Genomic DNA, 16,027 nt, shown 5'->3' with positions numbered 1-16,027 from the left:
GAGAAGGGTGAGAACATCAAGAGGCAAAAAAACCTGGTTGCGCTCGCGAGCGAAGGTCACCCAACGCATGCTTTGAAGCAAACAGAGCAATCAAACTTACGCGTTAAACAGTCCCTTCGCCTTCTCTCATAGAACCATAGCATGGGTTGGGTGGGAAGGGACCTTTAAAGGTCATCTAGTCCAACCCCCCTGCAATGAGCAGGGACATCTTCAACTCGATCACATTGCCCAAAGCCCCATCCAACATGACCTTGAACGTTTCCAGGGATGGGGCACCTACCACCTCTCCGGGCAACCTTTACGCAGAGCACGTACACCCACAGTTCGTCCTCTGCCTGTATGCGCCGGAGGCAAGGACCGCTTCTTCCTACAAGTCTGTATCACATCAGCTCTAAGCTGATTAGCTCCTCTGGACACTCTTGTAACACAAATAGTACTGACTCAAGATGGTTTGTGCCTTTCCCAGTGTAATTAATCCTTGTTAGCAAACCCCCTGCTGTTATCAGCTGATCGTTTGCTCTAAGCAATGTAAGACAAGTCGATGGTGAGGGGTAGCAAGGTTTGCAGGTTAGTTCAGGAAGGGCACTGAGGATAAAGCAGAAGAAAGAGCGAGCCTTTGCGTGTGCCCATGGCAGCAATGTGCATTACGATTTCTGGCAAATAATTGAGGGACTAGAAGGAAAAAAATAGAACGGGGACAACCATACGATGTACGAGGAGAGGCGGAAGGAGCGAGGTTTGTTTAGCCTGGAGGAGAGATGACTGAAGATGGGGAGAAATCTAATTGCTGCCTTTGACAACCTAAGGAGAGATTACAGAGGAGACAGCACCAGGCACATGCACAGAAAAAGGACATGAAGCAACAGACACAAGCTGCAGCAAAGGTAGTTTGATTAGATATTAGTGTAAGATTTTTCTTTTTTTTAAAAAACCATGAGGGCGGTCAAGTGCTGGACCACTGGCCCAGAGGATCAGCGAGAACTCCATCCTTAAGAGAAATTCACAACTTGACTGGGCAAGGTCTTGAGCAAGGGCCTGATCCCACTCGGAAGCTGGCCTTGCTTTGAGTGACGGATCAGACCGGGATCCGTTCCAACCAAACTCGCCCCACATTCTGTGCCTAGGCTCAAGTTTGGGTGTACAAGTGCCACATTCACCTGCAAGTACCGAAAGGAAGGGGAGCTGCTCCTGTTTTCTGAGGGTGGGAGAGCTCACGTGGAGGCACCGCCGAGCAGCCAGCTCAGCAAGTGACCGTGGGGCAGCCGCTGCCACCGCGACCGTCCATCGGGCACCTGATGGCAACCGCAAGGCGCTTCTGAGTGGTCTCACCCCCAGCACCAAGCGCAGAGCCATGGCCAAAGGTCTTGCAAAGGAATGATTGTTTTTGAAGAGGAAAACACCGCCCGCCGACCAGCGCAAAATGAAAATAAAGGTGCAAAAGCAGTTCCAGTAAATGTTTAACATGGAGTAAAGTTAAAAACACAACCAACAAAGTTCACGGATGAGGAGTGTAGTTTATCTGCTTCAGATTTCTCCGTTCTGTGCAGATGAACACACCGGATTTCTGTTTACTCCACATCCTTTTATTGCATTTTTGAAGCAGCACATTTATACAGTCTCATGTTGCCTATGATCACAAATATAAACCAGCAAAGATATTTTTAACCCTGCTTAACTGAAAAAAAACTTAATGTACAGGACCCAATGGCCCTGGGGACACTCAGACTACCAGAAGTTTAGTAAACAGTTTATGCAGACACTTGCCCTGTGTAAAAAAAAAAAAGTTTGCAAGCATTATGCAAACATTTATCATAGTTAAAAACTGATTAATCAATTTAAAGTTTCTCTGTAGTGCAGTGTTGAGGATTTCCAAGATGTTCAGGGTAAATACCGTATTGCGAACAAACACAAGCAAGCATCAGAAGGTCAAGAAAACAAGATCAGAGCAGTGAAGGAAGTGCAGGCTCAGGTAACTGCCGTAAAAAGCCAGGGAGGTAACAAAAACTGAGCTTTAAAGAGGAAGGAATTTACAGTGTTTATCAACAAACTCCGAAAGTTTACAGCATCCAACTGTCCAAAGCTCAATCTTGCAAATCTCTTTAGCAGGGTGCAAAAATAGTTAAGAGTGAAATATAGCTATGGTTAATATTAAAATTTAACATAAGCCAAGAAAAGAGATAAAATCTGAACACTGCTTTTGAAAAATTCTAGTGCATTTATTTTTGTATCAGAGAAAGGTATTTTTCAACACATGCTTTTTTGCACTTCATCAAAATGAGAAGCATCTGCTATTTCCTGAACTTGGTTTACCAAACAACACAGCTCACTACTAATGAAGATGAAATTCAAATGTCATCTAAAGAAGCAATTAAGAAAAATAATTGAATTTTTTTCCTACCTCAAAAATGTTATTGTATTAGGCTCACGCTTGCTTGCCCTCAGGCACAGGCTTCCTAGTGATTTACAGATCATTTTAAAGTCTGAACCGTAATTGTTAATGCTGTGAACTACTTATAGCCTCAATTTAAAAAGCTATTAATTTTTGGAAAACACACAAGAAACTGCAGGCACAAATCATGATCATTTCACCTTTTCAACAGCGTATTAAGAATTGGTTCGATTAGAGCAAAATGACTATGAGTCAAGATGACATTTCTTCCTCTTCCTGCATATCAATTCAGTGCGTGATACCAGGAGAGTGCTTCCAGGTTGCACTTCCAGGTTTTTGGAGGTTCTCAGAAGAGAGAAGGTTTCTTCTTCTTCAGATGCAGTGAGAATAACATAATAATTCATTTGTGTGTCCTGTTTTGACCTCAGGTTAGTCTGAAGGTTTACAGAAAGCATTCTTTCACTACAAAACAACTCTGCGCTTTCAGTTGAATTCCAAAAAAAACCCCATGTGTTTTTCATTTTTTATAATCAACTTTTTGTTCCTGTGCTGATCTTCTCTCATAGAGATTACAAGGATTTTTAGAACAAACATGAAGTATTTTTAGAACTTCATTTCACAAACGAAAGGAACCACAGCAGAAGGTTAATTCTGGAAATAGTTAATCAGCCACTTGGAACAAGCAGAGTCCAAAGGGAACCATTAGTTTTTCCATACGCAACTTGGGATTATTTTTCTAATTTCAGCTAAAAGAATAGAAAACATAAGGTGGTGCTTGTCACTGCAAGACTAAAGTACATAAATGCACAAGTTATATTTAGGTCTCTTCGTGAAATGTCGACTGTTAACCAGCATCCACAAATTGGTCTCTCACCACAGACAGATGAGCCAAATACCAGTCATCCATCAGAAGAACAGATATTTTTACACGTGTTTTTACAAGGTTGTCTGACCCATCAGTGTTGTTTCTGAACATGTTCCAAAGAGTTTAAAAATTTAAGTTTAAGGTACATAAGGATATACATAGCTCTACGAGACCTGTATGTCTGCAATAATTGGCAATTGATTAATTGACTTTTCCCTTCTGCCAGCATTGACTTACTATGAGTTAAACTTAAGTCATGTTCAAACCTGATAAACGGGGCAGTTTTCTACTTTAATACCAAATCATCTCAAGCTCAACCAGATGACAATAATTTTTTTGTCTCTCAAATAATCAGGATTTGGAAATGAAAACATAATACTTACATGCTACAGTGTAATAACATGATTTGTTCATTGTAAAAGCAAAAACAACCCCTTAATTGTTTATGCTGACGATGACTGCACAAAAGGGCACTCGCTATATGTGCCGTATTTGCAGTATTATATATTTAGATTACTGGAACATATTTATACCGCTAGAAGCCACAGTTGATTCAGGCTCCAAGTTAAAGAAATACCACTGCGTACAGTTAGATTCTTACCAAGGGGAACTTACCTAAAAGCTGCCAGTAAGGGAGCGTAAATTGAATCTCCATCATAGACATACAAGTGGTCCCAACTGCACTCTGTGGCAAAGTGACTGAATCGAAGCCGGAGGATTGTGTTTGGCCTGTAAAAATAAATAAACAGAAGACTTGTAATTAGCCACTCGACACACAAGGCAAAGTCCCTCCAACAAACTCCTCCAGTGTGAAGCTCCTCTCCTAAACAAGACTAAAACTGAGTGACCTAGTGTAACTGTAGATGCATCAAACATGCTGTGGCTTTCGTTTTTGGTGTGAATGCTCCCCTGGTGTTAAGCAACAGATTCTTTATGGTCAGAAAAACTGTGTCCTTAAACTTTTCCCCACCACCAACAGCAGAAATTGAAGAGCAGGCACTGCCAACCCTCTGCTCTTTACCAGTACTGACTCCCCTAATGACAGGGCTTTGCAGGGGTAAGCATGGAAAATCTACATGGACAATACACTCACATCTAGATGTGGCACTTAGGGACATGGTTTAGTGGTGGACTTGGCAGTATTAGGTTTACGGTTGAACTCAATGATCTTAAAGGTCTTTTCCAACCTAAATGATTCCATGATTCTATGAAGAATCACAGCCACCATCAGGGAGCTAACCAGAGCTATTTTTCTTGTTCAAGGGATTTTCTGCAGATTGATTTGATTACCATGGCCCAGAAGCTGGCAGAAAATCTTCTTTCATCATTTTATTATTTGTGCCCTTCTGAGGGAAGCCTCTCCAAACTGGAAACTGGAAATATGCCTCAATGGATGATCATTAAAGAACTTCTCAGTCTTGCTCACCACCTTCTGGGAGCTGGAGAAAACAGGTTAAGAGAATGCAGAGGAGACCCGTCTTCTACAGAACGGCAGGCCCTGGGGCTTTACCTTTTACCAAAAGGAAGGTCTTTGGTTATTACTTGGACTGTCAAGATGCAGTAACCACTCACTGCCCCTCATTCCTTACAAATGCTAACCAGGTTGCTTGACCTTCTTCTGGAGATGTGTTACAAAAAATACTGGGACCAGCTGAGAATGAACCAGCTGGAAATCCTGGGAAGAAACTTGCTACCTTTCACCTGAATGCAGCTGGCCCAGCACACCCCGAGGTTAACACCACCAGTCAAGAAGAGTCTACAATGCTGACCTACTAAATCAAGACAAGACCAATCAAGGAGCCTGATCTTCTGAGGTGTATCAGCAGGAAAAAGGTTTTATTTAGTTGATGTGTGGATGGAAACAGCAGTTCAGACACCAAAACGCATGAGCGTTTCTTTCACTCCCTACACAAAAGATGCCCACTAAGCCATAACCAAGTAATATACATTTAGATGCCATTAGTTTCATGGCTAATATGCAAAGACACATCGAAGAGAATCACACAGAAGCCACAGCAGATATCTCATTTAGGGCTCAGCTCGAGGAGGGTGAAAACACCACTAGCATTGTGCTTGGACCCTGACATAAAAAGAGTGAATCTATAGCAGCACAGCTTTTTCCTACCCACAGCTGTAGCTTTTGAAAGGACAGATGCAAGTGATTAGGATCTCTTCAACAGCACTGCCCTTGGGTTCAGCTGAAATCCTTGTTCATCCTAATCAAATAAATTAATAAAATGTCAGCTTGCCATAGAGCCCTTCCTTCCCACAGAAGGGGAATTCTTTAGGGAGTTATTCTGCAAAAAAATATTTTTTGATAGGCACAATGATCTACTCCAGGCCTTTGGAAAAAGACCAGCAGGTGTAACTCAAGGATAATGTCTTGCTTAACGAAAAGGTACAAAGAGTGCTCATCGTTTCAAAACTGAGCAGCCTATGAAATTGTAGGGGGTTTGCTTCTATTTTAACGGTCTGACAGCTGTAGAGCAGAAAGAAATACTTAATCAATAAAAGCTTTAGACCAAGAACAAAAAGAAAGAGATTATCTTTGCTACAGCTAACGACTCATTACCAGACAGCATTCATTTGCAGAACCGCAAGCCACATGGCTACAGGTTCTGCCTCAGATGGGATCCTCAGGCTGGCTGGATCTCATCTGCCTTGCCTTGTGCTCCTGGGGAAAAATGAAGAGGAGACCCCCAGGATGAGGATGCAGCACAGACACCAGCCAAGAAGAGTCAGGAAGAGTGAAAAAAAGGAAATGAGTACAGTAAGATACAGATGGCTTATTTTTACATCTGAATTTATCTAGCGTCTTCAATTGCACATTTGGATTGTACCTTTACTTGCTAACCTCAAAAGCCCTCCGCATACCGGCATGCTAGCAACGAGGTGAGGGCATTCAGCAGAATGTGCCTTGCAGATGCTCTTTTCCAAGTCCAGATCTCTCTGGGAATTTCACATTTGGCAGAGAGCTTGGGCTATTTTCACAAGGGTGCATATTTCAGCTGTTTTAATCAGCGTGATTATCTCCCTTCTGTTTACCACCATCCTCTGACAGCAGGGTACAAACAATCAGAAGCGGGAAAAGGAAATACGGAAGCAGGAGGAACATTTTTGTACACCTCTTTACAGCAAGTAAGATCTCACTTCAAACCCCATGAAGTGATAGTCCTCTAGGAAGCCCCTCAACACAAGCAAAAGAAGGCTGAAGGAACAGTTATGGTGACATTATCAGGGACCCATGAGCAGCACTTCTGATACAAACGCGAGTCACGCTGTCCTTTAGAAAAAGAAGTTATGAGGGTTAAGCTGGCTGTACTGGAATTGCTGAGGCTGGTTTGTCTGTAATAACATTCTTGCAAAACATTTTTAAATTATTTGTAATTCCAAACTGTCTGCAGTTGTATTTTTATTACCTACAAAAATTAAGAGGTGTTGCCACTTACAGCATCTAACTTTTGATCTTAACCACATCAAAGTACTGGGCTCCTTATATAATTAATAATGAGTGGTAGGTTCCCAATTTCAGTGTTCTGGATGGCTCTCTGGAACAGCTTAGCCCTTACCTTTGAAATACCTAAGCTCCCAGGATATTAAGTTACTCACCCAAAGTAAGTGTCTGAAGTAGTTGAAGTGAACACCAATTGCTCCCCACCCATCAGACCTCCCAAACAGAGAGAGAAGACTAAAGAAAAGAAGCGTACCCTGGGCTTTTAGTAAGTTCTGATCCTCCAAGGTGCCAAAAGACTTGAGCTTACGGGCATTCAATGCAAGTTACATCATCCACGCTCTCACGTGACTTGTTCCTACTCACAAACCTCTCTACTTACAAATTCAGGGAACAGTGTGGAACATGACTTAACGCATAGCTGTTACCACACAGCATCATAACTGACCATGCAAAGTCTTAGAGACTATACAAATTGATTTTATAGTCCTGCTGTCAGCCTGGTACTATGAAAAACATATTTCAACAAGTCAGATGCTCTGAACTGCTTGTACCATCAATCAGATGACAGTCAGAGGATATGAACTGAATAGGCTACTCCTAAAATCTCTGCAAGAAATCACTACAAGCAACATAACAATCAAATACAGGAAGAGTAGAGAAATGAGGGGAAGAGCTCTAAGGGACTACTTGTACTTCAGAAGACCTTTGCAAAAGAGGTCAACGGTTCCTCTGAAGTCCTCATGGTCTAGTGAGTAAATAAGCATCTGAAGTGCACCATTGCAGAAACCGAGTCTTCATGAAGAAGAGCTTTAGCAGAGTTTGCTCTATTTTTTTTCATACTGACAAAAAGTCCCATACATAGTGAATCCCAAGCACCTGAATGGCCCGCTAAGGTAAAAGTTAAATAATTTTTAGTTCTTTATTTATTTACACAGATGCATTTATTCTCATTTTTAACACGTGGTTTCAGTGCAAAGGGTATTTTACACAGCAAACCTCAAATTCAGAAGTCAGTTTGGAGGGCCCAGTTGCATAAAAAAACCCTCATTACCAAGAACACCTAAATGTTGCCTTACCTAGTTTTAAGAATAGCAAAAAAGGAATCATTACTACACTCACCTTCCTTCAATGAGCCAGGTGCATTTTGTTTTGTATTTGTAATTTCCAGGCCCATCCGTGACATACCCTGAAGGTCCAGTGAGTCTGTAAATAAAAAACAAAGACAAGCATTAGTCTCCAATGGTATTAAACATTCATAAAGAATTTCCTAAATTTAGAAGATCCATCATTGGACTTTTATTTACTTGAGAGCCACTACAAACAAACCAACAACAACACAACACAAAACAAGCAGTCAATTGGGATTCTCCTGTTAAACTCTCTGTACATGCTTTCTGTCGATTGTCCCTAAAGAACAACAGAGCTTGCTCTACCAGATTGATGGTATTGCTGCAAATCAGCACCCTGGGGGAAAAAAAAAAAACACAAAAAAAAGACCTTCCTCCACAAACAAAGACTAATACACAGACTAATACCACACAGCCACAGCCAGCAAAAGGAATTCCCTAACACAAAAGCTAAAATTACTCCTAAACTATTTATTTATACAAACTACACAATTCTTGCAAGAAGTTCAGATGAAGTCCATGGTGCAACCTCTTACCCATTCTGTATGTGACCCTTCACAAAGTCCTTGAAGACCTCCTGAACAGAAGACAGATCCCCATAACGCTCTAGTGTAAAACAAGACCTTAATTCCTCATGCATCAAGGGCTGCATAGCTCAGGACAACTCCAGAGCATGGCAGTCCCAGGCATCCCCCACCTTTGGTAGCACGTTCCCATCCCCATGTCATCCCATAGTAAGTAATCAAAGTCAAAGAGCTGAGTGGTCCCCACTGCTGGGATGGTGCCAGGACCACCCTACGAACACCCCTACCCCTCTGTGCCTATAAATAGGTGGTGACAACTTGACAGTAGCAAAAGACTCAGGAGAAGGATGTAAAAGCAGAAAGTACCGTTGGAATCATTCATCCCGGGACACTCAATGAACGCCAGCACTTAAAACCATTAAAAATTCAAGATGCCACTGAAAGAGAGAAGGGAACAAAGCCAAAGGACTCATTTCTGTCAACATCTGCAAACCATTGTACAGCGCAAATTCTAGACAACTGCATTTGTCTAGACACTGCTTGCAGGGATGTCCAAACAAGCAGCAGCAACCCCAGTCTCAGAAGGGTGTTTTGATGAAAAGTTCACAACAGGTTTCAGAGCTATGCTAAACTCTTTGTTGTGGTACGAAGGAAATTGATATTCGTGCTCATTACTTGTAATGCTCATTACTTGTAATGAGCATCAATACAAGTACTGCAAAGAGTGAGCAAAGCCATGCAAAACCTGCTTTCACATTTCCATTAGTCCTACTCAAAATGTGACAACCAAACACATCCACGCTGTAAGACAAAATGAAGGTAGCAATCTACTGGCTGCAGCTGTAACTTCTCCTTTCCATAGATTTTAACAGGGTATGTCTTTCTTCAAAGACCATGGACAGCATAGAAGACAATCACGCTTCATCAAGGCTGAGGGAGATGGATCTAGCAAGAGTTTGGGGCAGCAGATCTGAAACACCACTGAGGCTCCCAAAAACCAGGCACTGAGATTCTGCACCTTCTGCCTTAGCACGGGGAGCGGTAGGAGCACGCATGGGCAGAAGACAAAACCAAGAGCCAGACTGTTCAGATACACACTCCCATCTCATATGCATTAATCAAAATATTACAGATTGGTTTTAACAAACAGCTGAAAATAAATTACCAGGGAAGGATGACATCAAATGGAAGCAGTATCTGAAGATGCCCAAACACCACGTTCTGGCAGAGCACTTACTGGCACCTGGAACAGGATTCCTACCCAGGGAGGTTATAAACTCCATCGTCAGCACATGGCTGGAGCAAATCACAGTCTTCTGGCAAAATTAAATCACCCTACTTAAAACACAGTTTCAGTGAAACAAAAACACTCTGCAAAATCAAATTTGGCAGAAAAGAGAAGGAAGCAAAATCAGAAGTTCCCAAAAACAGTATCTTGGAACTTTTTGCTGTGTCTTTTCCTAGTGATCTGTTAATGTTATCATCTAATCTTATTTTAAAATATTTTGACTGACTCAAAGTGGTTTTCCAGAATCTCTTCCATAGAGCACTTTTAAGGGTCACCTCTGATCCAAATTAAAAAGGCAAAAAGCAAAGACTTTGAAAACCACCTTCCTCTTCCTCCATATTAATTTATTATGCTACTTTTCAACCTCAGAAATTTAGCTTAAGATTTTTAAAAGCCAGTTACTAAAGTGCTGCAGGAGATCTACATTTACACACGTGAAGAAACAGCTCCCAATTTTCAGGAGCACAAGAAGCACCTGTACCTTCTATGCAGACACAGGTAGATGTAGATAAATAAACACACACACACACACATATATATATATTTTAAGGCTTCAACATCTTTGAAAATTCAAATTACTTATCTACTGACCAGGAATTTGCAAAAATAGATGCAAATTCCAAGTTGCAGGCAATAACATCTAGACTTTTTTGTCTCAAAATGCCTCCTTTTGAAAATAAGATCTGTGGAAAAGCTAGGACTCAGACTATATCGACGCTTCAACACTGACAGCACTTTGCACGCAACCAAGAGTAAACAGACTTTGGAAACCTGAGCAAGTCTCGCAAGCTAAAAACAACCTTATGCAATCTGCCAAGCTCTCAAAAAGCCTCTGCTCAGAAAACTCTTTGAACAATTTTCTCTGGAAATAATTACTAAATTATTCACCACAGAAACACTATCAAGAGTGATGGGGGAAAAAAAAAACCAAACGCCTGTTAGTACTGTAGCCCCAGCCATGTCACATGTCGGGGCGGGGGGGGGGGGGGAGCATTTCAATATCAACATAATTTAATCATATTTCAGCAATGTAAAAACAAAACACGGGACTTAGTTATAAAAAAAGTAACCAAAGTCAAATTCCTTTGATAAGCTACTAGTTAAATACTTATCTGTAAGTCACTCAGATTCCTTACTAAGCTTTAAAAGCTGCTGCCATTACGAACAAATACAGGATATTAAAGATATCAGAGTTGACATCTCTGAAAGCAAAAGAAATAGGAACTATGTTCTTATCCCACGTACTGCCTGGCACGGGCAGGGCATTAGCTGATGCGCGTTACTCTATAAACACTCTCACAGAGACGTGCTCCAAGACAGACAGAAATAAATACTAAGCACTAAAAGCAAACTGAAGCTGGAATTTTATCTTTACATTCAATAGAGAAAGCTAAACTGATCTCCCAGCTCTAGTTAAAAAAAGCAAACAAAACCCCTCGTCCTCTCCGAGTCGGCCCTGTCCGCACTGTACGTGACGGCGTCTCCTTCGGTCCTGGCGGGCACTGATAACTGGGGCACATCCTACACGATGTTTTGGCTTTTTCTGTGAGCAAAGGCTCCGGAAGGGAATACATGAGTAACTCGAGGAGAAAAAACACTCCAGGAACAAAGTAACTCCCCTGCGGGGCCAGGCTGGGGGGGCTGGGGGTGCTCAGCCTGGAGAGGAGGGGGCTGCGGGGAGGCCTGAGTGCGGCCTGGCAGCGCTGACAGGGGCTGCAGGAAGGGGGGGGGCAAGCTTTTTAGCAAGGCCTGTTGTGACAGGACAAGGAGTAATGGCTTTAAACTAAAGAAGAATAGATTTAGACTGGCTATAAGGAAGAAATGTTTTACAGTGAGGGTGGTGAGGCACTGGCAGAGGTTGCCCAGAGAGGCGGTGGAGGCCCCATCCCTGGGAACATCCCAGGCCAGGTTGGCCGGGGCTCTGAGCACCCTGCTCTGGTTAAAGCTGTCCCTGGCACTGCAGGGCTGGGCTGGGTGATCCCTAAAGGTCCCTTCCAACCCAAAATATTCTCTGATTCTACTTCAACGTGGGACATTTTCATGACATACGCTGGGCTGTGCACTAGAACTACTCTCACAGCGCACACTGGAGACTCCTACCCCTGGGTAACCTGCTACCAACGCCACCAGGCTCTGAGGCCTTTTGCCCTACTAAATGCTTTGTGCACATTTACAATTTTATCACTCAGATGCAAAAATCAGTTCCCATAGAGCATGGAAAGGTACTGATTCGCATTTGTCTTTGCTAACTTGGTAGTACCTGATGCTACTCTACAAGAAGCACTTCTGTACTACATCCACTACTCTGCAAGGAGCAGGTGCTACACCCTAAGAAAACAAAAGAGCAAGGTCCCTTGAGTATTCTCCATGATGCATAAACACACGTACATGCAGGTGGAAAAACATACACAAAGCATAGGCAAGGCATTTAGCACCTACAAAGTTACAATATTGACTTTAAAACCTCCAGGGTGGAAAAACAACTGCAAGGATCTGTTTACAAAACTGAGATCTGAAAATATATACGTATGCTCACGTGCATATACATGCTACTTAAGGCTTGTTTCAAACACTACCAGGTAGCAACAGTGTTAGGTGCAGCTTGTGTAAATTTTTCACTGATTTTCAAGTGGACTGCAATATTTAAGAATCAAAGGGAAAAAAGGGAGTTAGGGAACTAAATCTACAGCACAGGTATTCAAAGGGCTTCAGTCTTGCGTGCTGCCTATTTCAGCTTTTTGTAAGACAAAGACAAAAGGGAAGCAATGAAAAGGATGAAGATCTCACAAAAGAGAGCCTGCTTCAAAGAGAAACATTTTACATAAAAGAGTTCTGTGTATTTAGCTACTCCCCTCTAGTTCTGGGAGCCTCCGAAAAGCACAACGCCAACACAAGAAAATCAGACAGCGAGCAATGGCATCTCCTGGGGAAAAAGCCAAATCTGAGTATTGGAACATACCAGATAAATCCATGTGTTTTTAATAATAACACAAGTAATACTAGCAGCGTATATTTTCCAAATACAAATTAGTATACACTGACAAAGTTCCTACAGAGACGTGAACTGCGCAACTAGGCGAAGACTCAAAGCTGTTATCTAATTACCATCTCATAAATCTGAAGCAATCCTCTTGCTAATAGCTGAGTACAAAAAGCCACAAACTCAAGAGTAGCTTACAACTTCGGACTAAATCATTTTGTGGCACTTATTTCCAAAGCATCGCAACATTAAAGGCACACTATATTCTGGCGATGAGGTGTTGAATATTTTTATTTTCATCAGGACAACAAAAGAGAAAATGCAGATTGCCTTTTCTTCATTACTCACCAGAAAAGGTAAGCAGGCTGGTCCGGTTTCCAAAATATATTAAATCTTAACCTCTAAGAGGTCATCACCGGATCTCCAAATGGTTTGTATTGCTTTCAGTAAGACTGCAGCGACACTTGTAACACCAGAGAAGACCTAGGAGCATATTGTCTGGAGAGTTTTAGCACAGCCTTTCCACTAAAACAAACCCAAACAAACCCCAACCCCAGTCGCTCATTCTAATTTTGAAGTTGCTAAATCTAGAGACTGGGGCAGACAATGAGTTTTCCTCCTCTCTCCCCTTTCCTTCCCAAGTGTTGCTGGCTGCCTCAAGCACGCCACAATTAAAAGCCATTGTTTCGGGTAAATTTGAAGTTGAAGCCAATAAAGAAAGGGCTGTTACAGCCTATTACCAGAACAATGGCATTCTAGCGTAAATTGATTAACAATTTAGCTTTGTTCCTTTTCTCAATAAAGGCACTGAGGTGAAAGGATATATCCTTCGAGGGTTTGCTATAAACAGATGCCCTAATTTATAGGCATGGAATAGTGATACAGAGGATGAGAGAAGCAGATAAACAAAATCTATTTCATGAATTACTAATGCAGAACAGCTAAATCCCTTCTGCCAGCTCGGTGCCACACCACAGGTACAGCTGGGAAGATGTAATTAATTACGTGCCAGGTCTCACACAGATGAAGGTAATGACATTACTGCAATATCAAGTTTGATAAGGATTTAAGCTATGCAGCAATAGGTACCTAACCAAAGACTATGAACTACTCTGGGTGTATAGAGACGCTCCCTCCCGTGTCCAAAGCCTCCAGTGCAACCGAGGTAAGAGAATCCTCAAGATGAGTAAACTCATGCAAAAGTCACTGCTGCCACCATAACCCCAGAAGTGTCGTATCTGATCACCTTAACTCTACAACTAAGGGTGCAAAGTCACTGCTTGTTCATCCTAATGCTTTTTCAGTTACTCCTCCACGGTGCTATCATGCTAATTTCTGCATCAGCTTGAAGACAGCTCTACCCTGTAATTTCCAAAACTCTGGGGTAAGAGCTTCTGGATGGTGCTACCTCCCTCTTCAAGAAGAAACCCAGCTCACGTCCTCCTCCCCTGGGCGGTGGCAGGTTGACACATGATCTGAAGAAATGTCCCAACCTCAACGGGGACACTCCTCAACAGTTCCAGCAAAGAGCACTCAAGCAATTCCCATCAAGCCACGAGCTGCACAAAGTGGAAGTGAAGGTGCCTCCCAGTAGTTTGCTACAACCCCGGGTGATCTGAACACTCGATTTGGAAAGCGAGAGCTCAAAATTCCCAGAGTAATGCCATTTACTGCCATACTGTGCAACAGAGAGGTGCACAGCCATGAAATCCCTAAAAAATCTGATGGCTTTGCAAGCAAAGAGCATCTTCAGCCATTCTCACGGCAACATGCCACTGTTCCAGCGCTCGCAAAACCATCTTCTGCATTGCCTGCATCAGGGTTTTCCTCCCAGAGAGGATCAGGTATCTCAAAGGTCACTCTGGACCGCTCTGCCAATCACCATGGCAAAGAGGTCAGAGAAGAGTGACAATCACCCTCTACGCTTAATATCTTCTGCTTTCATCCCACTTTCCACGGTACAGTTGAATTGATGCTAAGGAGCTGTCTTGCCTCAGAAAAAAATGACTGACACAGTGAATTTGAGATGGGAAACACTGTTTCTTCAAAGGAGCAGATTAGCTTTGCCCTTCTGTGTGAGATATGTAAAAATATGGAAAGTGATTTCCTGGCTGCTGATCAGATAAGGGCAGAATCTGAAAAGCCCAGCGAGGTCTGAGAAATGGTACTCGGAGAAATTGCAGCAGGTAAAACATATCACCGCAGCCTCTCCTGTTCCAGTCACAACCTGCAGCTCTGATGCTCGCAAACCTGCTAATTCCCTCTTTGCTCCTGAAAGATACGCCTTGATTTGACAAGCTGCCGCGTTCCAAAGACTGAATGACAGTCGACAGCCTGAGAGAGATCAGGAGGCACAAATGCCGCTAGGGTCTTAAAAATCATTAAGTCAACAAGCTAGAAACCAAGTATTTTCAAACATTGCCCCTCTCCAGTTGGCCACCAGTATCTCCCTCGGGCTCCCAACCTTGACACACTGTCCCAGCTCCTGTCCTTCTGCTGTCACCAAAAATGAATGCCACCAAAGTCGTCTCTTTCAGGGCTGGCTGGTGCCTCTGCCATTATCCCGCTGGAGCTGCCAGCTGCTTGCAGCAGCAGCGATGATCTTGAAATGCATCCCCTCCTCGGCTTAAAGAAGCTGAGCCACACCTGGAGCTCCTCCCGGTTGTCTAGTTATTCCTGTAAAGTTTCACTTGCCCAACCAGCTCTCCTGCTGGGAAGGAGAGGAATTTCAAAGACATTTAATCTAAAAACACACTTCAGTTCATCTTTATGGAAAAAGCTTGCTTTCTCTCTTACCCTACAAACCCCAAAGTTATAACAGTAAGTAAGCGAATTATATCCAGGGAGAAATCATTTGACAAGACACCAAATGACCCGACCTCAACACTGAGGCAACAGAAACAATGAAGGAAAAGCTGATTTCCCTCCTCCAACCCCACTTCCTCATGCCCGAAGCACTGGGGGGGGGGGGGGGGGGGGGAGGGAAGCACCAAACCACAAAACCTGTGCTGGCTCCCAAAAGACACCAGCATTTCACCAGTTTCACAACCACCATTTAGAGACACTGCCTTTTAATAACATCCGCGTTTGGACGCACCAGAAACGCGCTGTAGCTCCACCTGACGTTCTTGCCTCTGGGTTTCTCCAGCTATTAAATCAAACTGAAAATACAGCAAATCTAGATCCCTGTCAATCCTCCTATTCCTTTATTTCCAGCCCCATCTCAGAGACCACAAAACAGCGCTGCTCACTGCGTAACCTCAGCTTTATCTCTGCCGAACCAAACATCCAAGCTGCAGTGTAAATGTAAACACTGTTGTGTACCTCGACTACTGCAAATTCTTCCCCTCATTCAAATTTACTGGGGAAAACAAAGAATAAAAGAGATTACTATTATCAT

At 42.8% G+C, this 16,027-nt stretch overlaps 1 protein-coding gene across 2 annotated transcripts in view; it reads right to left on the bottom strand.

Moving 5' to 3' along the window:
- ATRN (attractin) overlaps window positions 1-16,027 on the bottom strand; it is a 156,968-nt gene that overhangs the window by 113,953 nt on the left and 26,988 nt on the right. For both annotated transcript variants that reach the window (XM_075708898.1, XM_075708899.1), the window contains 2 exons: window positions 7,828-7,911; window positions 3,870-3,983 (listed from right to left, as the gene is read on the bottom strand). In XM_075708898.1, the coding sequence (XP_075565013.1) occupies window positions 3,870-3,983; window positions 7,828-7,911 (198 nt within the window). The remainder of the gene's footprint in view (window positions 1-3,869; window positions 3,984-7,827; window positions 7,912-16,027) is intronic.

This window comes from Pelecanus crispus, chromosome 4 (genome assembly GCF_030463565.1).
Source record: "Pelecanus crispus isolate bPelCri1 chromosome 4, bPelCri1.pri, whole genome shotgun sequence".
NCBI lineage: Eukaryota > Metazoa > Chordata > Aves > Pelecaniformes > Pelecanidae > Pelecanus > Pelecanus crispus.
The sequence above is the reverse complement of the archived record's forward strand: the minus strand, read 5'-3'. Positions and strand labels throughout refer to the sequence as shown.